Here is a 27938-nt window from a genome sequence, read left to right on the forward strand (position 1 = left end):
AGGAATTTGGGAAGATGTAGAACAATCTGCCTTCATTGGTGACAACTGAAAAGTTTACAGGTGTTCTGCTAATCTCTAATTTTAAATCTTGGGAAATGCTGCTTCATTCTGGAAATCTGCTGTGGTGCAGGGCAGGATAAAGGTATGAAGAAGGGCCTTTGGTAGGGTTCAGTTTATCCCTGACTGATTCCTCACCTCAGGAGGGGTCACTTTAGATCAGGAGTACACCAACATTGATCTGTTCCCAGTTGCTCTTGAAAAGAGGAGACATTTTGAGTTTGCTACTTGGCATAGTGATTCTAAGCACGAACCCAGAGGCAATTCCAAACCTAGAACAAGAATAAGGCTCTCCTTGGGCATGACTCAAATAGAAAAGCTCTTTGAATCACAGCATTTGAATCTGAGTCACTCGCCAGTCTTTTCTTTGTCCTATAAAGGCAATTTAAGCACTGAGGTCTAAAGTAGGCTTTTTGATTCTCAGCCATTCCCCTCTTAGCAAACTCCCATCTCTACCACCCCATGGGAATAGTAAGATCTCTTTTAAGTATTGATTTTAAAGAAAAACCACTTCCTACAAGCAGGTTTGGTGATGTGAGGGTTTGGGAGAGTTATTGGAAATTACTGTCAGTTCATGCTGTTAAGCTATCTCTGAGCCTGGGACACATGACCTCCCAGATGGCCCCATATATCTGATTACTTTCACCTTCCCTCTTTCTCCCTCCATGTTAAAACTCTTCTGATTTTCAGATTTACCAGTAACTTTAGGAAAGTTAAGACTAATGAAACTTAACAGAAGTTCTGACCTTCCATTGCCACCAATGCACTAATGATGCATCATCACAAATTATATTTTTAGAGACTTGCTGGTGTTATATTGGGCCAGCTCAAATTTAGGTCATCCTTCCCACCTCCCCCAAATGCCTTGATTTTTATAAGACCTCAGCGTCTCTACAACCATACTTGCAAGAAATTCTTACTCACCTAAACTTCCATGTCTCATGCTACTGTTTAATTCTGTCCTCTTGATTTCTGAAGTCCTGCCTTGAACTGTAATATCCACATTTCATACCTATAGGAAAAACTGAATGTAAGATTCCATTTTAAAAATTCTTTCCAAGTTTCGGCCCTGCCCCATTATCTTGTGTGCCCCATATTTCTTTTTCTTCTTTCTTCCTTTCTCTCCCCATACAATCTCAAATCTTCAGGTTATCAGATGAGGGGCCTGGATGGTCTTCATCCCTTAGAGTATGTATGACCCCTGTTCCACATAATAGTAATTTATGTAGCTGAATACCTTTTGGAGCTTACTCCCTCTCCCCCCAAAACTGAACCATTCTAAGCTTTCTTACTCATTCCTGGTAGTTTCATATTCCACCTGGTATCTCATGTCTCTCTCTGCTCTAGTAAGGCAGATTGGGCACCAAGGCAAGACAGTTTTTGCATCTGTTTTTGCATTATAATGAAGTGTGCAATTAAATGTAAACTTTGGGGTCAAATTCTAACAGAATTCTCTCCTTTATGCTCAGAGAATTTGGTGGTCATATGGTTCAAAATGAGTTTGTTACCAAAAACTGCTGCTGCTATCGAGCCTTCTGGTTCCATTGTTTTGAATGGGGATTACATGCTTTTGTTTCTGTTTTTTGTTTTGTTTGTGTGTGTGTGTGTGTGTGTGTGTGTGTGTGTGTGTTAAATTAGAATCAGAAGAAACCAATAAGTAACTCATGGCAATAAAAAATTGGGAGTTTGAAAGGCAGTGGTTATTAACAGAGCAATAGAAAGACTGGAAAGAGAAAACATTAAGCTAAGGAAACAGCACAAAGTGCAGGTATAAAACAACAATGCCTCATGCAAATGTAAGGAACTGTGTATGGATAATTCCGGGACAATTACTCTGAAAACAATTGAGATTACTGGAGCTTTGGGTTGAGGGGCAGGGAGAAATACCTGGAAAATTGAAAAGTCACCTATCTTCCTTATTGTATCTTTAGCACCCAGCACAGCACATATGTAAGAAATATAACACTGGCCAAACTACCCAATGTTTTCAGACAAACTATTTCTGTGACAGCCACTTCCATGCCTCGGAAGCCCGGTCTATGGCAGGTCTGTGGCAGAATTTGTGGGGGAAAGTGACCTGACTGAAAAGAATGTATAGGGCATGTATTGGCTACAGTTCACCTGGCTGCAGAGCGGTGGGAAAACCGAAGAGGAATCCAGCCCGGTTGAACAGATCTGAGACCACCCTTGAGGTGTCTTTTACATTATTGTCTGCCAGCTCCTGCCCAACTTCTGGTCTCCACCTAGACGACTGGAGGCAGCCTAGGAGTTAGCCAGGGGCAGTTCTGTGGTCCTTCACAGGGAAGTGTCTGGGAGTCAGTACGTCGTGGGGTGGGGGTGGGGGGACAGCACACGTCTGCTCTCCCTTGGAGTGTCTCGCCAGCACCTGCCGCGCTGCCCCAAGCGCCTTTGCAAAGATGCAGAGGTCGAAGCACGTTGCTGTGCGGGGCTGAAATGCTCCGATTCCGCTTCGCGCGCCCTGTCCCTAACACCAACCAGGACCCCGGGATCGCCTCCAGGATCCCAGTGGGTGTTCCCGTCCCCTCCTTCGATTCCCCTTCGCCAGCTCCAGTCCCGCCCGCCACTTGAGGGGCATCCCAGGGTCACCGAAGTCCTCCACGCCCCGGGGCTCCGGGCGGTGCGAACCGGGAGCGAAGGGGGAGGGGCGGAAGGCGCGAAGCGGGGTGGGGGTGCGGGCGCTGGCGCTCCACACTGCCCCGCGCGGGATTTCTCGCCTTCAGCTGCAGCAGCTGCAGCCGCGGAGGGAAGAGGGGTGGAGGGTGGCGAGAAGGGCTGGCGCCCCGGCCAGGAGGGAGGGAGGAAGGGGGGGCCGCGGGGCTGTGCCAGGGGAGCCGGAGGGGTGCTCGGCGCTCCCCCGCCCTCCTTCCGGGAGCGAGGATGCGGACTCTGAAACTGGCGCTGCTGGGCTGAGGCGGAGGCACGGGAGTTGCAGCGCGCGGCTCGGTGAGTGTGTCTCCTGCGCGCGGAGAGGCGGGGGAGGCGGAGGACCGGAGCCGGAGGAGGCGGAGGGGAGAATGCCCGGAGCCGCCGCCGCCGCCGCCGCGATGCTCCCGGCTCAGGAGGCTGCGAAGCTGTACCACACCAACTATGTGCGGAACTCGCGGGCCATCGGCGTGCTGTGGGCCATCTTCACCATTTGCTTTGCCATCGTCAACGTGGTGTGCTTCATCCAGCCCTACTGGATCGGCGACGGCGTGGACACCCCGCAAGCCGGTTATTTCGGGCTCTTCCACTACTGCATCGGCAACGGCTTCTCCCGGGAGCTGACCTGCAGGGGCAGCTTCACGGACTTCTCCACGCTGCCCTCCGGCGCCTTTAAAGCCGCTTCCTTCTTCATCGGCCTCTCCATGATGCTCATCATCGCCTGCATCATATGCTTTACCCTCTTCTTCTTCTGCAACACGGCGACCGTGTACAAGATCTGTGCCTGGATGCAGCTCACCTCCGGTGAGTGCGCGCTCACCTCCGCGGAGGCGGGGGACCCCCGGGCGCCCGAGCTGGAGGGGCGGGAGTGGGAGGGACCCGGGCTGTGCTCGCCGCTGGGTGCTGAGCAACTTAATCCGCTCAGGCGTGGGGGACGTGGGGTCGCTGGAACCCTGGGAGGCCGGAAACCCCGGGGTTCCCGGGACCCGGCACGAGCGTCTTGTCTTGGGGCTTTTGAGAACCTCCCAAGTGCGGGGACGCCGCCCAGAAGGACCCTCCGGAGGCTGGGCGTGCGCAGGGCCGAGTCCACTCAGAACTAAGGACACGGGGAGAAGCCGAGTTAAGGGCGCGCACCGAAGCACCCAGGAGGGGCTGACACGGCGGGGCGAAGAGCGGATTTGGAGAGGTGGTAGTGGAAGGAGTCAGCCTGCTCTGCCCCTCTCCGGGACGGTTTCTGTCGTTGGTCCCTGTGTGTGGGAGGGTGGTGGCTGGAGTGGAATTGTTTCTCTCTGGTCCAGGCAGTTTATAAAAATTTTATCATGCCTCTGGAAATGAATACATCCTAATTGTTTTGGGGTTGACCCTTTTAAGGAAAAGGTAGCTTAGAACTGTTCCTTAGCAATTCCCCGAGGTCAAGTCTTCGGTGTGCGTCCTTGCCAGAGCACAGGTGCTTCCATTCCGTCTTTAAACGGAGAGAGGTCTTGAGAGCATCAAGGTCTCATTTTTGGGAAGTGGCTTTAGGAAGATGGGCAGAGAGGAAAACCTGTTTCTTTGCCTGTTGGTGATAGATTGTTGATAGCTGGAGAATATGAAAGTATTTTTTTTTTTTTTTCTGAGCATCAAAGTTACTTTTAACCCAGAAAGGATGTGTTGCATTTCCTGGTGGCTTTGCAGAACCGTGAAACAAAACTGACTCCTTTCTCCACCTGCCATGGAGCTGATTCCCTCTCTGCCAGCCACCTGGGGTGCCCTGCCTTCTGTAGGCAGACTCCATTCTCAGACACCTGACGCCCTCTTTTCCCAGCATTGTCGGGGTCCTTTTGGTTTTATGGATGGTCTGGCGTGGAGGAACAAAGGATATCTTAGGCAGCCAATTTTTTTTTCCTCATGTGTATTTTGTTTTACCTGATGGCGTTCACACTTCAGAGATACTACCTTCAAGATTTTGCAGTTATGTCTATGGTCTGGAAGGTTTTCTGGGGAGTAGGGATTTGACCCCCCGAGTTTACCAGAGTGTCCTAGGATGATTAAGTCTTTACAGGTGCTGGACAGGAGAGAGAAGGTTCATGATCTTCTATTGATAGTTTGATAGAAGAGAAGCTTGTGGGAGACTAAACTAGTATGGAAGTACTTGCTTTGTATTAAGTTTGTATGAGCTGCTTGTGATTCGCCATGAACTGGGAATGTGCCCATGTGAAAGGCAAGAGAAGAGCACCAGCAGAGGCCCCCACATACATAGCATTGTCCTCCTGAAATGTGAGAGCTCTCTGCTTTGCCTTCTGTCCCTCCATTCCAAACTTCTTGAAGCAACCCCCGCCCCGCCCCCCCCCCCCCACACACACTGTTTTCCTATATAATGTAAACTTTTATGGCCATTTCACATGCAGACTAATATTGAGGTTTGGAAAAAAAATTAATGTATTATAGCTGTTCTTGACACTTAATTCTTGTTTGACTTTGAAGACAATAGGACATTGAGGATGCAGGTGTTTTAGAAAAAGAGGTGACCCTGTGCAACTCATTTTAATTTTTTCTAAGTTAAATGACCTATTTAGACTGGTGATTCAAATTAGATTGTTTTTCAAAGGTCTGACAGTAATTTGCAAGTGATTTCTCAACAACATATTTCTAAATATTTTATTCTTATAAGACTTTTGTACTGTAAACCAAAGGGGTTTTCTAAAAATCTCTTTTAAAAAGAAAGCAAGCTGTCTTTGGAAAAGAATGACCAGCTTTGAAGTTAATACAAACTGCAACTATTACAATAATTTTTCTTTCCTCTTCCTGGAATAGAGTACACAAAAATAATTTGTTCCGGGGTAGTGAAGTATAATGTCTTTTTTTTTTTCTCAGAAATTTTACATAAATATACTACCTTGTTTTCTATATGTCAATGCAAAATATGATGGTAGCCTTTGTACTAAAGATGATACAAGGACATTTACTTCATTTCTGGAGTGGTACAGATCCTTAAGTTACAGGCATATTTTTAAAATCCTTTATTTGAAATTTATTTGATATTTTATTTCTAGATAAACCACAGAAAGTCATAACTTTATTAATGAAGTATATTAATTAAAAAGAATGGATAATGACAATGGGGCAGTTAAGAATCAGTCAGTTATATTCACATAGTTTTTTGAGGAATGGTTTACAGAAGATATTTATGAAGAATGTCATATTTAATGTGGTTTTGTTTTTTTAATATATTAGATAATGTATCTTATTTTATTATTTTTATTGATTTCAGAGAGAGGAAGGGAGAAGGAGAGAGAGATTGAAACATCAGTGATGAGAGAGAATCATTTATCAGTTGCCTCTTGCACGCCTCCTACTGGGGATCGAGCCTGCAACCCGGGCATGTGCCCTTGACTGGAATCAAACCCGGGACCCTTCAGTCTGCAGGCTAACGCTCTATCCATTGAGCCAAACCAGATAGGGCTAATGTGGTTTTGTTTTTAAGTCTCGTGACACTAACAAGAAATTTAACATAATATATTATAAGGTACTTTGAAAGTTTAGTTTCTAGCATTTAGACTATTCCTTTTTAATGTTAAGGAGACTTTTCATACTTTTAACTGTTCCAAGGCTAATCTCAAGTGTAATGTGTTAGCTATGAAAGATGAGACTTAATGTCCCATTTGCTTTTTAGAGACTGTTTAACCCTCATTGAAAGTCAAATGATTAACTTGTGTATTTAGTTATCTAGGCATTTTAATATAGTAACATCATTAATTAAAGTCAGGCAGAATATAAAATCCCATGTGAAATGATACACTAAGGTGATGAGGCAGGAGATTTTCTTGTGGCAATACAACATCAAGAATGATTCTTTTTCTGATTCTGAACAATAAACTAGAAAAGGTACTTAGTTTATTGGACCTGACAATGATGTTGCTCTTCTATATAATTAACAGTGCTATTATGAACACCTGCCCTCTTCCTCTCGCTCTCCCCTCTAGCTCATTATTAACCTCAGTGGAGTGAAACTTCAGAACGAGGAGCTAATAGTCGCACTACTGTTGGATATGGTCCTATACTTATGGGCCATGCCTGATGTAAAGGTTGACGACATAAGAATATTACATGTGCTTTCAGGAACAACCCAGACAGAGGAGTATGTGTCTTCCAGGTTTCCCTGTTTCTCCTTTCTGGGCACTGTGCAGATGTGCTCTCCTTTGACGTGTCCGGGAGCCCGCCACGCCTGCTCAGATGGGTGGCCCTGTGTGCGGAGCTATGATGCCGGTGCTCTGAAAAGGGAACAAGGTTGGGAGTTACTCAAGTTGCAAACTCAGCATTCAGGACCAACGCCAGTTCTTAGCAATGGCTGATGCTGAGCAGTATGAGGAAGCAAGATCTTGCCTCAAAGAGCTGCTAATCCATCCTAAATTCAGTTACGGAATGACCATTTGGGGGTGGGGGGAGGTTCCCCTGCCAGAGTACTTTAAACACTTCCCCACATGCAGGGCAAAGAATGTATACCACCACTGAGGGCAGTTTTCATTTCCTAACAACACATTCTACTTTTAAGAATTTTTTATTTACTAAGTCAAACTTATAGGGAAATTATTTGAAAATGAGAATTTAGAAACTGGTGGGGTTTTTTTTTGTTTTGTTTGTTTGTTTACTTTATGTAATGTGACAGGAATGTGACAAAGAGTAGAGGGAAAATATATTAATGTGAATGTCAAAACATGATTTAAAAATATTTTTACTGATTTCAGAGAGGAAGGGAGAGGGAGAGAGAGACAGAAACATCAGTGATGAGAGAGAATCATTGATTGGCTGCCTCCTGCACGCCCCCTACTGGGGATCGAGCCCACACTCTATGCGTGTGCCATAACAGGGTATTGAACTGTGACCTCCTGGTTCAAAGGCTGATGCTCAACCACTGAGCCACACTGACCAGGCAAAACAAATGATTTTTATAACAGTGAGATTTTGAGTGAATATGTGTGAAAAATGACAGGATCCATATAACCCATAATATATACTGTCAGGTGATTTTTTTTTTCCTTAGTGCAAGGCTGCACATTTAACAGCTTTTATCCATTGTAAAATGTTAACAAGATACTTATATACTTCTATAAGCCATAAATACATACACACATACATACATACCTAACCAGAATGTGGTATCAGATGCTTAACATGAAACAATTATTCAGTGATTTTGCTTATGTATAGTATGAGGCTCTGACCCAGTAAAGAAAATCCAGATGGCCAGGTCAATATATTACATTTTATGTGCATACCTTAGAAATCTTTCAAAGTGAACAAAATTAAAAAAAAAAAAAAAGAAACAGCAGAGCATATAGCTATAGTTGCAGTATGTGGCTCAATGCACTTTTATGTGTGGTGTAATGAGATAAACTGAGCAAAGAGGAGTAGAAAGAACTTCAGGTCACTGGGAATTGAACCAGCGACCTCTTGTGCATGGGATGACACTCTAACAACTGAGCCACACTGGCCAGGCACTAGGAGAATTTTAAAGTGTAATTTGCATAATAGATTTGAACTTTGGGGGTCACTACCAGCTTTAATTAATATGATTTTTCTTTATAATGAGTAAACTGGAATTTTTATTGGATATGAGAAAAGACCAAGGAACTGATCTTTATTCTTAACAATAACAAGGAATTAATAACAATGGAAAACAAGAGGCTGGTGCATTTAGCAAATAGTAGATAAAATATTTGATGACTTAGACATAAAGCTGTTATGAAAAGTCACTGAGGAATCTAAAAAGAGAAATAAAAAACAATGTTCACATAATTAATATCATGCAGCTCTCAAATTATAGCCACGATTCTATGACACTCCTACTACACAGGATCATTGTACCATTCATAGTTAAATTGTCCTAACTATAATCTTGAGCACATTTCTCATCTCTTTTCCTAAAGTAGAACAGAAAAATGAGTTGCTTGCAAAAAGAAGATAAATAATTTTTTGATAAGTCTAGACATGAATCTTATTGAACTTATCTTGGAGAGAATGAAAGAAGGAAGCAAACCTTTCTGAAATAGAGTTGCTGGCATAGAACTGTTGAATTGGTCTCACAAACCTGGATTCTGACATCTTCTCCAGCCTAATAAAACCAGGTCTCGGGTAGGGTAGGGACTGTATATATGTGTTTCATAGGAGAAGAGATTGCAAATGATAGGCTGAGTGAAGTTAGTCTAATTGCATGAAGTCTTGAGATTATGGCTTATCAATGAAAGAGCTAGTGGAAGAATAGTGAAAAATAGTAAAATGAATGATAAATAATTGTTGATCAAAACAGAGTTTATGCATAACTTAATCAATCAAGAGTATTCTCCATATCTTTTTTCCCTATTAGAAAACAGTGGCAAACAGGAGTTTGAAGGGAACTCACCTTTAGCTTTAATATCAAATGCATCATAGGGCCATTTACATAAGTGTCTAGAGACTATTTGTGCAAGTAGTCTATGAGAGGAGTGCTCTGTACAGCCCACCCCTTTTTTTTGTTTTAATGAAGATTAAGAGTGAGACTGTAAAATCGAAATCGAAAATGTCTATTATCATTGTCAGAAGGATCAGTATTTGAAAACCAGGCAAATATATCCAGCTGTGAAGAATGACAGGGATTAGAAGAGTGACACCAAAAATAAATGAAGTATGAATAAAAAAGATTGGAAAAAATTCAAGGTGGAAAAGCCTGTGGAATTTGATAACATCAAAAGCCTGTTGAATTTGATATAATCAATGCTTAAAAAATGTATTTACACAGGACAAGCAGAAAGCTGGAATGCGCATTACAGTGCAAAGCTGTGTGCAGATCTCAATTACCAAGAAAGAAAAATTATGGCTCCACCCCCTCCCCCATACTGGGAGTTATAATGGATTCTAAGATCAAGGTATTCAAGGGAGAGATGATTGAACTTCTTGTATGGTAGATGGGAATATGGAGGATTAAAATAAGCAAACCTAAGAAAGAAAAGGTCATTGTAAAATTCAATAAAAAGCATTCTATAGTTTCTCTTTGAAAATCTAGTTACAGATTGTGAAGCTAAATTGATTGCTAGAGTGCCTTTAATGGGGAAAGAGAACTGACAATGAGCACCTAGGTAAATATATTTACAGAACATTTTAAGAACATGTATAGTATAAGCTAGATTAATTGAATTTATCTAAGATTCAGGTAATAACCAGCAATATTGTGGATCTATGGAATACCAAATATTAGTTAACTGAATATTCACATTTTAACCAGTTAACTGGACAAAGTGTAGTACTGACTAGTTGGCATTTTTTGAAAACCTTTATAGGGAAAGGAATGCTATACTGCAGTGTTTTACAAATATAGTTGGTGACACTTTGATGGGTCCTGATATCAATTTAGTATGTAAATGATCAGCATTAAGACTTGGATTAAAACAAGATACAACATATGAATAGAGATAATAAGGGTTTTATGAAACCTTTATTTCCTAAAATATTTACATACTAGAGGCCCAGTGCACGAATTCGTGCACCAGTGGGGTTCCTCGGCCTGGCCTGCGGGATCAGGCCAAAACTGGCTCCCCAACATCCCCCAAGGGTCCCGGATTGTGAGAGGGTGCAGGCCAGGCTGAGGGACCCCACCGGTGCACGATTGGGGCCGGGGAGGGACCGTGGGAGGGCCCCAGGGCATGTCTGGCCCATCTTGCTCAGTCCCGATCAGCTGGACCCCAGCAGCAAGCTAAGCTAACAGTCAGAGCGTCTGCCCCCTGGTGGTCAATGCATGTCATAGCGAGCCGTTGAGCAGCCTTAGCATATCATTAGCATATTACGCTTTGATTGGCTGAATGGCCGACTGGCCGACCGGACACTTAGCATATTAGGCTTTTATTATGTAGGATGTGTGTGTGTGTATGTGTGTGTGTGTGTGCACTGGATTGCGATGTATAATGTAGTACTTACTGTGGGCTGCAGTAAAAATATTTGAAAGATACTATTCCAGAAAAATGATGATATAGTATGAATTTGGAAAGATAATTTTCTCTTTTCTGGAAAATTGTGAAAGTTTTGCACCATTTTGTAGGTAATTTTATATTAGAGGGTAGAGTAGGTAAAATATATGTAACCAAACAATTTGAGACATTTTTCTTTGCTTTGTTTTTCTCACCTCCATTAATGACTTTTATTGCTAGTATACCCCAATTAGATTATGGATTTATTGAAAAGAAGAATTATTTTTCCAGATGTGATTTTATTGGGCATTCATGCTATAGAAAATGGCATGGTCCATCTCTGAGCAACAGTCTAGCCAAACAAACATTTAAACAAGTGCCAAATGGATATTGACTCATACACTTTTATAAGTTAGATGGATATTAAAACTTAATTATAAATAATAATGGTAAATACTAACTATTGAGCAACCACTATTTGCAAAAGCTTTAGTCTATTATGTTTACCCTTTACAACAATCCTACAAGTTTAGTATTATAAAACCCATTTTTGCAGATGAAGAAATTGAAGCTTAAAAATTGTATTCAGACTCCCCTCCTGCTTTGGAGTCTGAAAGAAATTAAGTGTCTTGCCAAAATTACACCTTGGAAAAATTGAGACTAACACACATCTGATACACATCTGATTCCAGTGCAGCACTATTTCTACCACTTTCTTTGCCTCCCAACTTAATGTACATTTATTTAGTACTAAAGGCGCTGTGCATGAAATTCATGCACAGGGGAATGGGGTCCCCCTCAGCCCAGCCTGCACCCTCTCCAATCCGGGACCCCTTGGGGGATGTCCAACTGCTGGTTTAGGCATGATCCCGGGGATCGGGCCTAAACTGGCAGTCGGTCATCCCTCTCACAATCCTGGACCGCTGGCTCCTAATCACTCACCTGCCTTCCTGCCTAGTTGCCCCTAACTGCCCCCGCCCCTGCCAGCCTGATCGCCCCTCACTGCCTCTGTGTGCTGGCCTGATCGCCCCTAACTGCCCCCCCCCCCACAAGCCGGCCTGGTCACCCCTAACTGCCCCCCCACTGCCGGCAAGGTCACCCCCAACTGCCCCCTCCCTGCCGGCCTGGTTGCTCCTAACTGCCCCCCCCCCCGCTGGCCTGGTCACCCCTTACTGCCCCCCCCACCAGCCTGGTTGCCTCTTATTGCCCCCCCTGCTGGCCTGGTCACCCCCAACTGCCCCCCCTCTGCCAGCATGGTCTCTCCTAACTGCCCCCAACTGCACCCCCCACTGGCCTGGTCGCTCCCAACTGCCCCCCACCCCTGCCGGCATGGTCACCCCTCATGGTCCCCCCACCAGCCTGGTCGCCCCACGCAGCCTGCTGTTCAGTCATTTGGTTGTCCCTCACTAACCCCCCTGCCAGTCTGGTTGTAGGCAGCCATCTTTGTGATGGTGTGAGGGTTAATTTGCATATTACCTCTTTATTATATAGGAATATAGGATAAGTCTTCAATATGCACTTTCACCATTCTGCATCAACATGATACAGAAGGAAGGGACTGCTATTTACAGGGAAAATAATTGCCTACATGTTTACCAGATTTTCCTCTTCAAACATGCTTAGGTATGAAAAGGTACTCCTCATCCCATCCTTTTCAGTTCCTGAGCCTAGAGCCTGTGTGATTCTTAGCCCACACTGTACCCTGGTTATATCTCTGATCTCATTGCTTTCAATCTATGACTGGGAATCCTAGAGGACAAGGGCACATGTCAGCATTAATGGCTCTATATCATCTGTTGTGTCCTGAATCAAATGCAGAAATGCTCTTAAGAGACTTGCTTATTGATGGTGGTGGTGAAAGTGGTGATGGTGGATGGGATCACCAAGTCACACAGAGGGTAATAATAGACCTGGCAGCTTATGGAGGCATCAGAGTTGGGAAGTGGTTGTAAGATTTGCATCTTGACTTGGCCACTTATTAGTTGGATGACTTTGGGTAAATTATCTAACTGCTCTTGACTTTTCATGTTATTTTTCTAAGTCTTATGTAATTTATTAAAGATACATACAAAGAGATTACAAGTTATGGATATTAAAAATATATCATCTGTTAACCAAGTGTTTCTGAGCATTTACCAACAAAGTAAATGTTGGAAAAACAAAAAATAGGGTGAAATTAAAGTAGAAGGCAAATATGGTATGATCCTAGACAAACACATAGGTATCCAGAGTTAGAGTTCCTCAATATAAAGACCTTAAATAAAATACCTATCTTCTGTGTTCTAGGATTATTGAATTAATCCATGTAAAACACTTAAAAGTGGAGCTAGCACTAAATAAATGTTAGCTATGATTACTGTTATTATTACTGCTACCACCATTAAAGAGAACAGGACTAGAGGAGTGATTAGTATTCAGAAAACTTAGTAGACAGAAAGATTAAATTCACAATGTACAAGTTAAAGGACAGTTTTGTTTTACTACTTGTATATGCCAGACCTACCTTGTTCTGAGGATCAAGAAAAATAATGGCTATGGAATCATTTTAGAAACTGCACAGTGTTGTATAAATGCCACTGTCATCTCTATAATGGACATTGTACATTACTAACATACCATATTCAGTTAAGGATTTAATTTTGTATTAACAGGGTCTAGCTCTTCCATTTTATTTGTCTAGAGTAATGACTCAAAGTAATAAGAATGTATTTTGGAGATAATTTTAAACTGCTTAATAATTTCAACTGAACAAACTTGTGGAGTGTGTGTGTGTGGGGGGGAAAGCCATGTTGTAAAGGCATTGTGAGCCAATCTTTTGATTATGTTAAGACCTAAGTACTTAGGCATTCTTAAGTTCCCCCAAGTGATGGGGAAATGCCTAAATTATTTTTTCTTCACTGTTACCAAAAGCAAAATGGAATATTCTCAATATGTAATGACATCATATAACAACAGGAATAAATCCAAAGCAGCATTTTTTTCTGTTTTAAATGTAGCTGTAATGTTTTGAAAATTGTTTCTCAATATTACATCTGCGAATCTTTATTTTTCTCCCAAAGCAAAGAAAGCAGTGATTTAAGATTCTCCGATTTATGCTCAAATGACAATTATATTGCTGTTTTTTTTATTAACATGCCAATTTCTTTAGCTTTTCTAAAGAAGCTTAAAAAGACAAACCCCATCGTTTCTTGTTATTAGTATTTTCATTTCAGGTTTAAAGACATCAGCTTATTATAAAATGAGAGAATCAGTTATAACTACATCTATGACTATGACCTAAACCACTGGATTGAAAACTGAACAAATGAATAGTCTCTGCTTTACATATTATCAATATCACTTTTATGGTGAATATCCAGAGTTGATGTTGACAAGAGAACTTACTAAGTATCTTGAGAGGTGCTGGTGCAGAGATGCTGATGAGCACAGCGAGATGGTCTCCCCATGCGTCCTGTAGGTCATTGTGAAACAGCTCTGCTCTTCGAGACCTTTCGGTCTCCTGAAAAGGGCTCTCCAGAAGATGAGCCAGGATGGGGAAATGGGCAGATCCACCCAAAATCTTAGTTCACTTTGCTGAGGACCCCTCCATTCACTGCAGGATGGGCTCTAGAGGGAGCTCCAGCCCTGTCATCTTGTGCTTCTCAGAACGTTGCCTTTTATAGGGTCAGGTCCAGAGCCATTTTCACCCTGAGAGTACGTGTAAGATAACTTTTTAGAGGATGGAGGGTAGAAGATAAAATATGAAGCTTGAAAAAGAATGAGAAAAGGGAATCATCCAGAACGCATGCAGTAGGCGGAAAGCTCCTTTTACCTACAAGGAAAAAGCCAACTCCTCCTGGACTTTCCTATAATGCATTGCCTCGATGTAAATGCTTTTAATTAGTCTCTGTTACTTACCTAACCTTCTAAGAAACTTTTGTGACTCAAGTGGTCTGCATTTTTAGAGGACTCATTGGTATGGTCTTCCAGTGGAACATTTTGACTTGTTTCTTAGCCTGGAGATGGACACTTTCAAATAACTTGGAGAATTCAAAAGAAGTTGAGGAATTCAGAACTACAGGATTCTAAGCAGCCATTTGATCTTGGTGGCCATGAACTATGCATTATAATTGCAACTCTGCAGCAGCCCAAGCATGTTTGCAAATAAAAAAAAGTAGAGCTTGAAATTCCATTTCTTGGGAAACCTTAAGGACTTTTCAGAATTTAAAAATAATATTTACAATAACTCAGAACTTGGACCCTAGCCACAGGCAAATAATGTGTCATAGGATCAGAATAAAAAAATGCATCTCATCTTACTACTAGCTCCTACCTATCTTATTCGAGTCTCCATTTCCTTAAAAAAAAAAAAAAAAAAAACATCAACAACACTCAACAACAACAAAAAGAAGGAATGAGTGACTGGTTTCTTCCTAGCTATTGCAATTGGACACAGTTGTACACTGTCACATAGCTTTTTGTCACTAGAATCCACTTGAAAAACACACAGATTCTGTTCTTTTTTTTTCTTTCAAAACATGGGACCTGAGCTCAGTCCGGTTTCTATTTTATCTTTTTGGGACCCTGAAGTGCAGAAAGTTCGTTAGAGAAAAACTTCCAAAAAGCACACTTTCCTGCTTAACATCAAGCCTTTATTTCCATCTCACACTCAAAAACATTATTTTTAACCCTCACACAGTGTCCTCCTCATTAGCCCCAATGCCTGACTCTGGCTCCAGTGTCTACTGACGTGTCTGCCTGAACAGGCCAGAAAACCAAAAAGTGTACTGGTCCTGGAGTTCAATACAGCACCCTAGCATTCTGTGGGACCTCTTAGAAGATGAGGACTGATTTAATGTGCATAGAACAAAGGAGAAAAGTTCTGCAATCAATATGAGTTCATTTGACAAGGGCTGTTATCTTTTGTGTACTGTTGAAGAATTGATTTCTTTTTTTTACACAAAAGCTCTCTAGAAAACCAACCTAATGACTGAGAGGTGGTCCCTAAAACGAAAGTTTCAATGGTGATAGATTTATTCAAGTAATAGAATGACTCTCATATATAGTTTTTCTTTCTCCAAGTTTCATGATGACATGAGAATTTATTCTCAAATGTGTAAAGTCTTATCTGTTTAGTGTAGAAATATGACTTACATGAAGGCGAGCTTGAACTTGTACAATGAAAGAGAAGGTGATTTAAATTTCTATTGTAGTTATAATGTTATTTAGCCTAGCCATCATTCTGGTTTTGTTTAATATTTGCAAAATGAATTATTTCCGTTCATCTGCAAACATGTTATGAATCACATAGTTTACATTTTATGAATAATATAGTTTACATTTGTGTGTATGTGCCTGTGTGTGTGTGTTTGTGTGTATGGTTTAAAGAAGAAGAATAAAATGACCATTTGTGTGTCTGCCACCCACTTTCCTGATTATATCCAGTCAGAGGTAGCCACTTTACTGAGTTTTGTGTTATTAGTCTACATTCCTTATAATACTAATGCACATATACATGTAATGTATATATACATATAATATGTACAGTAGTGTACACATTCCTGAGTAACACATTCTTTATTTTTGGTCTTTCTGTTTTTAAAGGAAATGCTTTTAATATTTCACCATTTAGTATGACATATGGAGTAGATTTTTTTTCAAATACTATTTAATAGGTCAAGGAAGTTCTCTTATATCCCTACCTTGGTAGGGAGTTTTTAGATTGTGAATATATGTTGAATTTTATTGAATGCATTTTCTGTATCTCTTGTGATGATCAAATGACTTTTCTGAATTAATATATATTAATGATATGAATTATGCCAGATTTTCTAATGTTGAAATAATCATGCATTTAAAAAACAATACCACTTTGATTACACTGTGAGTCTCAGTCTCTAATATTTTATTTAATATTTTAAGAAGTATTTTCATGAGTAAAGCTGGTCTTTTTCTTTTTCCTTTGTCATACTGTCTGTATCTGGTTTAGGTACCAGGATTATATAAGACTCATAATAGTAGTTGAGAAGTCTCTTTTTGAGTTTTTGAAAGCATTTATGTGCTATTGGAATAATCTGTTCCTTGTGTGTTTTATAGAATTATTTTATAAAACTGGGCCTCATATTTCTTTGAAGGAATTTTTGAAACTACCGATTACATCTGTTTGATGGTTATAGAGTCATTCAGATTTTTAATTTCATCTTTAGTCAGTTTGTAAAGATATATTTTTCTAAGAATTTTTCCATTTCATCTACATTTTTAAATTTATTGGCATATAACTGTTTATATTCTTACAAGCATATAAGTAATATGTCTTCTTTGTTTTCTTTATATCAATTTACTAAAAGTTTGTCAGATTTATTAGGCTTTATAAGAGCCAATTTTATCTTCGTTGTTCATCTCCATTACCTTCTGTTTTATAGTATTAATTTTTGCTTTTTATTTTTATTTCCTTTTTTTCTATTTGCTTTAGGTTTATTCTCTTATTCTTTTCTAACGTCTTAATTCTTTTCTACTCATTAATTATTAGCTGCTATAAACTTACAGAAAACTGCTTATACAGAGTGAAGACATCATCATTAAAAATTTTGATTAGGAACTGCATGTAACCATCTTAAGCATAAACTAAAAGGAAAGAAAATAGATGTTCATGAAAGAAAGTTCAAGTTACTTGTTAAAATATTTACAAATATTATGGTAGCATGGTTTATACAAAGTCAGAATATTTAATCTTGAATGTGTAATCAATATATTTAATATTCTATTTTTCTGATACGAAGGAAATATAATAAATGTTTTTGCAAAGTTTACATATAGATGATCCCAAATACTCTCCCATTTATTCTAGTCATTGCTATTGTAATAATATAATCTTTAAATGTGTATCATGAAAAAGATGAGTAGAAACTCTAAACACTAACATTCAGTTGGTGCCACCAAGGTCAGTGTCAGCTTTACTGTTCAGCTGTTACTTTGGATTCTTGCTTTGTCTTTTTTCTTACCTCTAAGGATTTCTCTTACAATGAGCTCAGCCATGTGTATTAAAAAATGTTCTGGATATTTATGCAGAATTTCGAGGTGTTCTATTTGAGAGGGTTTGTTTGTGCGTTTTTTTTGGGTCATCTGATTTGCCATATTGCCTAAAATGTAAATTCATGGATGATATTCAGTTGACTTTGCTTAGTTCTGTGGCCACATAAACTCTAAACTTCAAAGTGCCAAGTCACCAATTTATGTCATTGCTAAAAAAGAGAAGGATCAGAAAAATGTGGATTGATGTATGCAAACTAATTATAATTTCTGAATCTACTATTCAAAACTCATGAATCTCCCACAGTGAGTTAGTGTCATATTTTTCTAAGCTGTACTATATATTAGGAGCAAAGGGATGAAGGACTCCACTTTCAATGGCATATGCATATAAGGCAATTAATTTCTTTTAGTTTTAATATAAAAATACCAAATAAAATCACAGAAATACTGCAATTTGGGTTCTCAGTCTTTTTAATTCTTTCAATCATTAATTTATCATTACTTATTTTGTGCCTATTATGTGTATTAGAGAAGATTGGGAGACTGAAATACTTTCTAATATTTAGGATGGCTTCATGATTGGTCTTCTTAGGTTTGGAAAGAATTTTGTATCACTAATAAGAAAAGTGTGGAGGCAGCTATACCATACTAGATAAGAGCATAAGCTCTGAAACATCTGGGTTTGTGTGGTGGTTGCTTCATTTACAAGGTCATTGTGTGACCTAGGGACAGTTTTTTAGCCTATCTGTGCCTTAGGTTCCTCATCTGTAAAACAAGAATAAATATGGTACCTATGCCATGTCTGGAACACAGAAAACACTCATAAAAATTTGGTCTTAGCATCAAATCATCATTGTTGGCATCATCATCATCATCATCATCATCATCATCATCATCATCATCTTTATCACTGTAGAAAGGCAGTCCCAGAAAGAACAAAAAAAAGTAAAGGACCTAGTAGGTTACTGTTCTATATAAACCCCCTATGACCTCGTTATTTTATTTCTCTTTTAATCTGGAAAAGAAATCCTGTACATTTTGGAGCTGTCAATTCATTGCTGTTCCATTTTTGTTGGGCGAAGCTCTTCCCATTGTAGGTTCATGTGGGGATTGATAATAGTGAGAGAAGAGAGGAAGTTGTGGAACTTCCGGGAGTGGGTGCCCTGTGGGCCTTCTTTTTGGGTTGGAGATTGGCATCTGTAGAATGATATCAATAGGGCTCACACAGGAAGTGTAGCCAGCAATTGCAGCTCCTTTTGATCTTCTTACTGGAAGCTTCTTGAGGGTAGAGATCATGGCTGTTTTCACCACCATTGTACATCTAGTGCCTAGGATGCTTGTTGTAAATTTGCCTTATCTCCCAATGCACCAACTGATGCCACAACTCAAAGCTCTATTCTAGGAACTGGTATAAAGACAAATTCTCTCCTCTTTTTAGAGAAGGGGTCAACATAGGTGATTTTCCTACAGAGTCAGTGCAATCAAATATCTTATTATTTCTGTGTGATTTAAACTCTACCGAAAAAAAACAGGTTTTATTTTTATGGTTTGGTAATTTTGACCTTAACACAAAGAATAAAAATGTTAGAGAACCAAGTAAACACTAACATATTTGAGTATAAACTTGTTTTCAAATAGATTATTCTCCAAAAGAAATTCTTTTAGTTCTCAGCCTTTAAAGTAACAACCATACAATCAGAGTAGAGCAAGGTGGGAGGATCTAGAGGACAAAGGAAAAGACAAAAAGACAGAGTAGTATAATTCAAGGAGCTAAGCAGATGGGACTGGCATGTGACAGAGCAGCAGTAATCTTGAGCAGTTTCCACTGTCCCTGCTCCATTTATGTACATTTATATAATGGTTGCAAGAGGAGAACCGATCAGGTACCATCTAATCAGGGAGCCCAAAAACCTCTTTGTTCCTCCTCCTTCCCCGCCTTCTTCTACTTCTTTGCAAATTTGGCTTGACATTCAAATTCTCTGGGAAGAAGAAAAAGCATGGAGTTTATAAATGAAAAAAAAAACAACACACACACACACACCACACCACAAAACCCTATATAGGTAGGGAAAGAACATTTTATTTGGAGGCTAACAAAAAGACAATACAAAAAAATTTAATTCAAGCCTCCTTCAAAATACAATAATAACAGTTTGCTGATTCCGAGGGCAATAATAAAGTGGTGTCACAAGATATATTCCTTAATCATTTTTTCTTATAAAAATTGTTTTACCTTTTTTACTGTCATGAGTTTTTTTTTAATTAATGTTTATTGTAGAAAGTATTATACATGTTTCCCTCCCCCCCCTATTTACCCTGTTCACTCCCACACTGTTGTGAATTTTTAAAAATCATAAACCCTCAGATATAAGAAAAATATGTAGCATCTCGAGTGCAGTTGTAAAGTAGATATTGAAAGCTAGATAACAGTGTTGGGAAATGAATTATTCTCTATGGTAAACTCCAGACATAAATGGAGTCATTTCGTGATATTGTTCAGTTACATTGTTCACAAGGTTTCTTTAGGAAGATGCTCCTTGTCTTTGATTTTGAAATGACTTTTTGATGTCTGGCTACTATGGCAACTGCTATTTTATTAGCGTAACATTGATAATCAACTAAAATTGTCAACTCGTTGGCTTGCTACTTTAGATTTCCTTTATATTTACTCTATTTTCTGACATCACTTATTTGATATAATCTTACATTTTGGAAATGTCTATATTTCCTTATGTTTATTTACATATTAAATTAATATTGTTATTATATCTAAGGAGTCATTGTTATTGCAAAGCCAGCTGCTTTTGCCCACAATAGCAGCATTTACTGAGAGTTCACTATGGACCAGGTACTGTTCTAGTGCGCTACATATGACCTCATGCAATCCTCATAAAATCTATGGGGTGCTGTTTATTCTTTTTGTTGTTAGTGTTTACCATGTCACTGATGAGGGAATGGAGACACAGATTGATTAAGAAATGTTGCCAGGAATATACAGCTAGAACTGTGCTGTCCAATCTACAGTAAACTCTGGTCACATGCGACTATTTAAATTTAAGTTGAACGGTATTAAAAATTTAGTTGTTCAGTCACACTAGTCATACTTCAAGTGCTCAATAGGTCCATGTGGCTGGTGGCTACTGAACTGGACAGTGCAGAACAGAACATCTCTATCATTGAGGCAAGTTCTATTGGACAACGCTGTTGAGGAAGCAATATAGCCAAGCTTGAACTGAGGTGGTGTGGTTCCAAGACCCACACTCAAAACTACTACATGGAACTGTCTTATTCCCCCTCCTCCATTAACTATAAAGGGACTAGCATCGATAGTCTGAGTTGATGTTAACCTGAAGGATAAAGGGCAAGACTAAAGAGTAAAGCCTAAATGGGATATTCATTCATTCATTCATTCCATAAATCTTTACTGAGCACCTGCAGAGTGATAGGTACTGTTCTAGGTGCTGTTGATATAGCATGGAACCAAACACAGATTCTCTGACCTCACAGAACTTACAAACACAGATAATTAAATACATAATATGTCAGGTGATGATAAGTTCTGTGGAGATCAGAAGTTACTATATGTAAAGCCATGCTGATAAAATTATTTTTAGAGGAAAATTAAGATGAAAAGAAACTAAATCATGGTCTAAAATTTTACTTCTAGACTCAAGAAATAGTCTTATGAATTTAATTTTTAATTGTTAATAGTTTGACTAAACATAGACAACAAATCCTGTTTTTGAGTAAATTAAAAATTTTATTGTTTTATTTTATTATTTGGGGTCTTTTGTGGTTCCCTGTACACTCTTCCACTTCTCCCAATCACCACACTGTTGTCTTTTTCTTTTTTCTTTTTTGCTTAATCCTTCCCCCAAGCCATCTGCCTGCTCTCTATCTATGAGTCTGTCTCTATTTTGCTTATTAGTTCAGTTTGCTCATTAAATTCTATTTATGAGTGAAATCATACGCTATCTGTCTTTTTATGCCTGGCTTATTTCACTTAGTATAATGTTCTCCAGGTCCATCCACGTTGTTGCAAAAGGTAAAATTTTCTTCCTTTTTATGCCTGAGTAGTAGTCTATTGTGTAAATATACCATGGCTGTTTTATCCACTCATCTACTGATGGATACTTGGGCTGCTTACAAATCTTGGCTGTTATAAATAACTAGTGTTCCCGTTGCAGGAAAAATCCTGCAATAGGGTTTCCTGCTGCACTCTACCTCGCCCTGCCTGCTCTCCTCCCTTGTCCCCCGCCCCGCCTTCTCTGCCAGCCTGTCTGCTCTCCTCCCTTCTCCCCCGGCCCTGCCTCCGCTCCTCCCTTCTCCTCCCCCCAGCTTGCTTGCTTCTCCGCAGCTTTGCTCCCTTCTGCAGCTCTTGGCTTCTTTCTATGCTGTCTTGATATGCAAATTAGCCGCCACCTTTGGTGGGGTAATTTGCATACTCATCCTGATTGGTTGGTGGGCGTGGCTTGGGCGTAGCGAAGGTGCGGTCAATTTGCATATTTGTCTATTATTAGGTAGGATTATTAGGTAGGATGCTACAAGGAACATTGGGGGTGCATATATTCTTTTGAATTAGAGTTTCAGGTTTCTTCAGATAAATTCCCACAAGTGGAATTGCTGGATCATCAGGCAGTTCCATTTTTAATTTTTGAGGTAACGCCATACTACTTTCCACAGTGACTGTACCAATCTGTATTCCCACCAACAGTGCACAAGAGTTCCTTTTTCTCCAATAGTTGTTGTTTGTTGATTTATTGATGATAGCCATTCTGATAGGTATGATATCTCATTGTGGTTTTAATTTGCATTTCTCTGATGATTAGTGACATTGAGCATCTTTTAATATATATGTTGACCATCTGTATATCCTCTTTGGAGAAGTGTCTATTCAGGATCTTTGCCCATTTTAAAATTGGATTGTTTGCTTTTTGGGTGTTGAGTTTTATAAGTTCTTTATAAATTTTGTACATTAACCCCTTATCAGATGTATTAGCAAATATGTTCTCCCATTCATTGAGTTGTCTTTTCATTTTGTTGATCTTTTTTTTTTTTTTTGCTGTGCAAACACTTTTTAGTTTGATGAAGTTCCATTTGTATATTTTTTCTTTTGTTTCCCTTGCCCCAGGGGATAGATCAGAAAAAAATATTGCTATGAGAAATGTTTGAGATTTACCTGCCTATATTTTCTTCTAGGATTTCTGTTGTTTCAAGTCTAACATTTACGTCTTTAACCCATTTTGAGTATATTCTTGTGTGCGGTATAAGGAGGTGGTCTATTTTTATTTTTTGCATGTGTCTGTCTAATTTTCCCAATACCATTTATTGAAGAGACTATTTTTACTCCATTGTATGCTCTTGCCTCCTTTGTCAAATATTAATAGACCATAAAGGCATGGGTTGATTTCTGGGCTCTCAGTTTTATTCCATTAATCTATATGCCTGGTCTTGTGCCAGTACCAGGCTGTTTTCATTATAGTGACTTCGTAGTATAGTTTGATATTAGGTAGCATAATTCCTCCAATTTTGTTCTTCTTTCTCAAGATCTCTGTTGCTATTTGGAATCTTTTGTGGTTCCATATACATTTTTATAATATTTATTCTAGATATGTGAAATTTAAAAATTTAAAGATAGCAACTACATTGACTCCCCATAAGGATACATTCAACCTCTTGTTTGCCATTAACATTAGGAAAGATTTGACTCATAAGGCAATACCTACGAATTTCCATGCATCCTCCCTTCATGACTGTGGCACTGTTCCTCCCTAGGTCTCTACATCCCGAAAGTCTGTGCTTTCCTTTTCTCTGTTAAAAATCTAGTACAACTAGATCACTACTCCCTTCTGCTTGTACTTGGGAAGACAAATGAATTACTAGATGTAAATTATTACTTTTATGTTTATATTCTAATCATTTTACACATAAAATACTTTTACAGGTAAAGTTATTAGTGTAGTTCCAAGTCCGTGATAAGAACTGCATAAATGTGACCTGTTATCATTATTGTTCCCAGCACTCTAATCCCTTTCCCTGCTTGATTTAAGCAGGTCTCGCCTCAAAGCATCCTACCCTTCCTTGTAGTCCACATGTCTCCCAGACAATTGAGACACAGTGCATGTCTCCTTTGGTGAGCACAACTTCCCCACCTAATCCTCCTAATTTCCCCTTAAAATTGGAGTTCTGATACCCTGAAAACCCTTTACAATCTTATTCTAGGCACTGCTGAGATTTTGCCTATTCACCAGAGCATTTTGTAATCTAAAAGGAGGTAGGGCCTTAAGGCAGAGGATATTAAGCCTCATTTCTAGGGGTGCAGTTTTCTCTCCTTTTCCCTCAGTGTAGGGTGAATCATGTGGGCCCCCCTCCAAATCTTCAGCCAAGAGTCTGGGTCCAGTGGGTGTAGGTGGGATCCAGGTAGAACCAGCCGCTTGCTCCTGGCTAATCTTGCAGTAACAGTAGGGCCCCCCATTTAAAAACAGTTTAGAAAAGCACCGAGTGGTAGGCTGAGAGGGTGACTCTCCTCTATGCCGGGAGCTGCCAGCTTTCAGTGGGGAGCCTGTGAGGGCTATGCAGAAAGGCTGTTTTCCCTCCACAGCTCTGGATGCCTCCGGTGCTCTGAATGGATTGAAATGGACTGATTTCTGTTTACAGTGTATTTATAAGGATGCATTAAAAGCTCTGACATGTTCAGGAAACTGGGCATTTTGTTCATTTTATATCTATCTCTATCTCTATCTATCTATAATGTGTATATCTAAATACTATAGTCCATTCTGTGAGGAAGTGTAAGATATTTGGCACTAACCAGTGTTGGAGGAATTCCCATATTAGAACTCCCCGAGCTTATAGGTGACTACACTGAAGAGGAGTAAAATAAGGTGTGCCATGCTGCATATTAGATGAGACTAAATGAGGAAGGTAATGTGTGGAGGGATCACACTTTTTTTCATAACTTCTCAATATTCTGTCATTGAATTAGTCCTTTTTATTTATGTTTCCTCAGGCCTTAGTTTGGGTCCGTGTTCCTGATAGATACAGCGATAAATTATTCATTTGTATGCAAATAAACAGCAGATGTTGGATGGAAGAAGTATTTGCAGAGTGAGAGAAATTCCTATAAGTAAAGGATAATCCTAAATAGCTACCTAAAATTTGCATCATGGTGCCTCATTTTCTTCATTGGCATCCAATTAGTCTGGTGGTAAATAAGCTGTGAGCACCCACGCCTAATAGAGCAGGAAGGATGTGCTTCACAGGGTGAACCTGCATGAAATTCAGTTGATAATGGTTGTTTCCATTGAAGGCACCCTGGGATTTACAGTGCTGTGCTGGGTACTTTATACATAGCACCTTTATTTCCTTAATGCTCCTTCAAGGAAGATTTTGTTATTTGCAGATGACGTAACTAAAACTCAAAGAGGTTATGTGACGTGTCCAGAGCCCCCATTTAGTGGAAAAGCAAGGCTTGATTCTGTGTCACTCTCTTCTTTATTTATTTTTTCTAGTTAGTCCCCTTTTCCTCATTTCCACTCCCATTGACAAACCATTATAACAAGTCTGATGTGTATCCTTTTGTTTGTATGTATGAATTCTTATAAAAATATCTTTCTTGTTTGTGTTCCCGTATTTTTAATTTCAGTAAATGGTATTCTGCCATAGATTTATTTCTCTTTTAGTTATCTGTTTATTTATTTAAAACATTTTTTTTTCATGCAGCACTAGGTTTTGAAGACCCATTCATATGGCTGTATGCACTTCAGGTCCATTGTTGCTGGTAGCTGCACAGTACTCCGAATAGTACCCACCACATTCATCTGGTGACAGGCACCCAGATTGCTTTTAGATCTCCACCACGCTGAATAACCCTGCAGTGAACATCTTGTTCACCTCTCTTGATGAACCTATGTAGGACTGTTTGGGAATTGCTGAGCCACAGGGCACACATATGCTGACTTTGCATAGGGTGAGCTTGCTGTTTAGACTGGCGGCTCCAGTCCACATGTCTGCCAGCTGTGCAGGAGCACCCCTGTATCCTCTGCATCCCACTGAGGAAACTTCTAGTTTTCTCATTTTTCTAATTTTGGTCAGCCTATATGTGTAAAGTATGTGTATGTATATGTTTTAGTTTGCATTTCTCTAAATTTTTAATGTTTAAAAAATCATCTTTTCATATGCTTGTTAGTTGAACTTTTTCTACTGCTATTCTGTGTTTGAGTTCAGAGGTTGAAAGTCATGGTCAGAGTGTTGCCCATTTCTCTAGACGAGCACTGTCCATTTGAAATATAAGGCAAGCTACATATGTAATTTCAAATTTTCTATTTGCCACATTATGGTAAAAAGGTAAAAAGAGGTGAAATTAATTTTCATAATACATCTTATTAACTCAATAAATATAAATTGATAAAGCAATTAATAATAAGATGTGATATATGTATATATATTTTTTCTATACCAAGTTTTCAAAATCCTACATGTATTTAACAATGGATCGATGTTTCTCTGTAATCTCAATATTGGATTCTAAATTTTCAATGATTGAAGTGAAATGTCAGTTTATACAAGTAAGGTTTTGTTTAACAGAAAAACACTTTACATTGTTTATAAAATTTTAGATATGCCCGGTTATTAGAAAGTCCTTCTTATATTGAACTAAAATCTTCTACTCTTTCATTTCTAGTCATTAATCGTAATATTGCTTTCCGTGGCCACACAGGCAATGTGTAATCTGTCTTTGAGAATACACCCTGATAAATGTTGGATTATAGCTCTTGAGTTTCTCTTTCCTCACAGTGTTTTTCCTTCTTGGTCCTCAACATCTCCATTTCCGAGTTGTACCTCACATGACATAGTTCCTTCACCCAAACACACTGGGCTGTTGGGTTGATTGCATTCCCAGTTGTCCATATCTTTCCTAAGATGGGGCTCTAGAAGCAGCTTGGTTCTTTAGATGCAGTCTATGTATGGGGCAGTGTCCAGATGAATTCTAGCTTACTCTGACCCAGACACTCTGCCACCACCAGAGTAACTTGAAACTAAATTAGCTTTTAGAAATCACTTTTGGACTTGGTTAACAAATGCTTGTTGTCTGCCAGTTTATGTGTGGATGTTTTTCAGGCTCCCACCGTACGTTAATATATCTATAAAAGGATAAATCAGATATGACTTCCTACTCACAGAAATTTCTAAAAAAGGGAATCAAGCTCATAAAATTTGTATAAATAAAATAGTAAATTCTCTTCCACTGAAGCTCCCTCCCCCCAAGCCTTATGAATCCATCCTCAGAAATAGCTGTAGCATGTCTTAAGTGACTGGAGAAGTTTCTTGGACCTGAAATTAGTGGAAAGCCTCTCCCTCCACTAGCATCCATTCAGAATGAATTAGTAGAACAATCTGAATATGTTGTTAATCTGACATATGGATTAATTAGTGTATTTACTGCAAAGGCAAAGCCAACACACAATCTCATTTTAATAAGAATAATATGATATAGTAAGGTAAAGTTTTATCTTGATATTATTGATGTAGTTCATTATATAGATACTAGAGGCCCAGTGCATGATTGAATCATGCATGTGTAGGGTCCCCTACATGCTTTCGCTTTCGATCACGGGGGAGCTGGGTGCCTGTCCGCTGGTGCACCAGGCCTTTCAGAAGCCTTCGGCGCAGTGGAGGCTTCCGAAAGGCCTGGTGCCGGAGCAGACAGCACCCAGCTCCCCCGCTTTTGATGGTCCCCGGTGGGACGTGAGCTCGCTGCCCCAGAGGCCCCTTCTGTTCCGCAGCTCAGCCATGGCGCAGACGCTGAGCTCGTGCCGCCACTGGCGATGCAAGCCCAGCATCCCGCTGGCCCAATCGGCTACCCCGGCCACCCCGAGTCCTGCCCTCTGCGCCTCCTGCTGGCCCAATCGTGGGCGTAGCGGAGTGATGGTAATTTACATATTACCATTTTATTAGGTAGGATACCAAATTAAGAGATAATGATATGCAACATGGTAGGCATTAATAATAAAGAGTGTGAAAGATTATAGGACAAATGTAATATCAGTAAAATGATCATATTAGGATATAGCTTTTATAACAGAAGGAAAAATGCTATAACAAAAGAATGAAAAATGTGGTTGCTTGCAATTTACAGTTTCATATTCAGACTTGGTCACTGCTCAGCCCAGGGCCAGTGGAGAGAAAGGGACACAATCCAGACTCAAGGCAAGAATATAGCAGATAAAAGAATCTTCCTTGCCCTGGCCGGTTTGGCTCAGTGGATAGAGCATCGGTCTGCGGCCTGAA

The 27938-nt window shown here is 39.7% G+C and overlaps 1 protein-coding gene across 1 annotated transcript in view; it reads left to right on the plus strand.

Moving 5' to 3' along the window:
- The first annotated feature begins 3092 nt into the window (after positions 1-3092).
- Positions 3093-27938, plus strand: part of LHFPL3 (LHFPL tetraspan subfamily member 3) — a 338271-nt gene continuing 313425 nt past the window's right edge. The window contains exon 1 of the mRNA XM_054726623.1: positions 3093-3525. Coding sequence (XP_054582598.1) covers positions 3093-3525 — 433 coding nt within the window. The remainder of the gene's footprint in view (positions 3526-27938) is intronic.

This window comes from Eptesicus fuscus, chromosome 14 (assembly GCF_027574615.1).
Source record: "Eptesicus fuscus isolate TK198812 chromosome 14, DD_ASM_mEF_20220401, whole genome shotgun sequence".
NCBI classification, from domain to species: domain Eukaryota; kingdom Metazoa; phylum Chordata; class Mammalia; order Chiroptera; family Vespertilionidae; genus Eptesicus; species Eptesicus fuscus.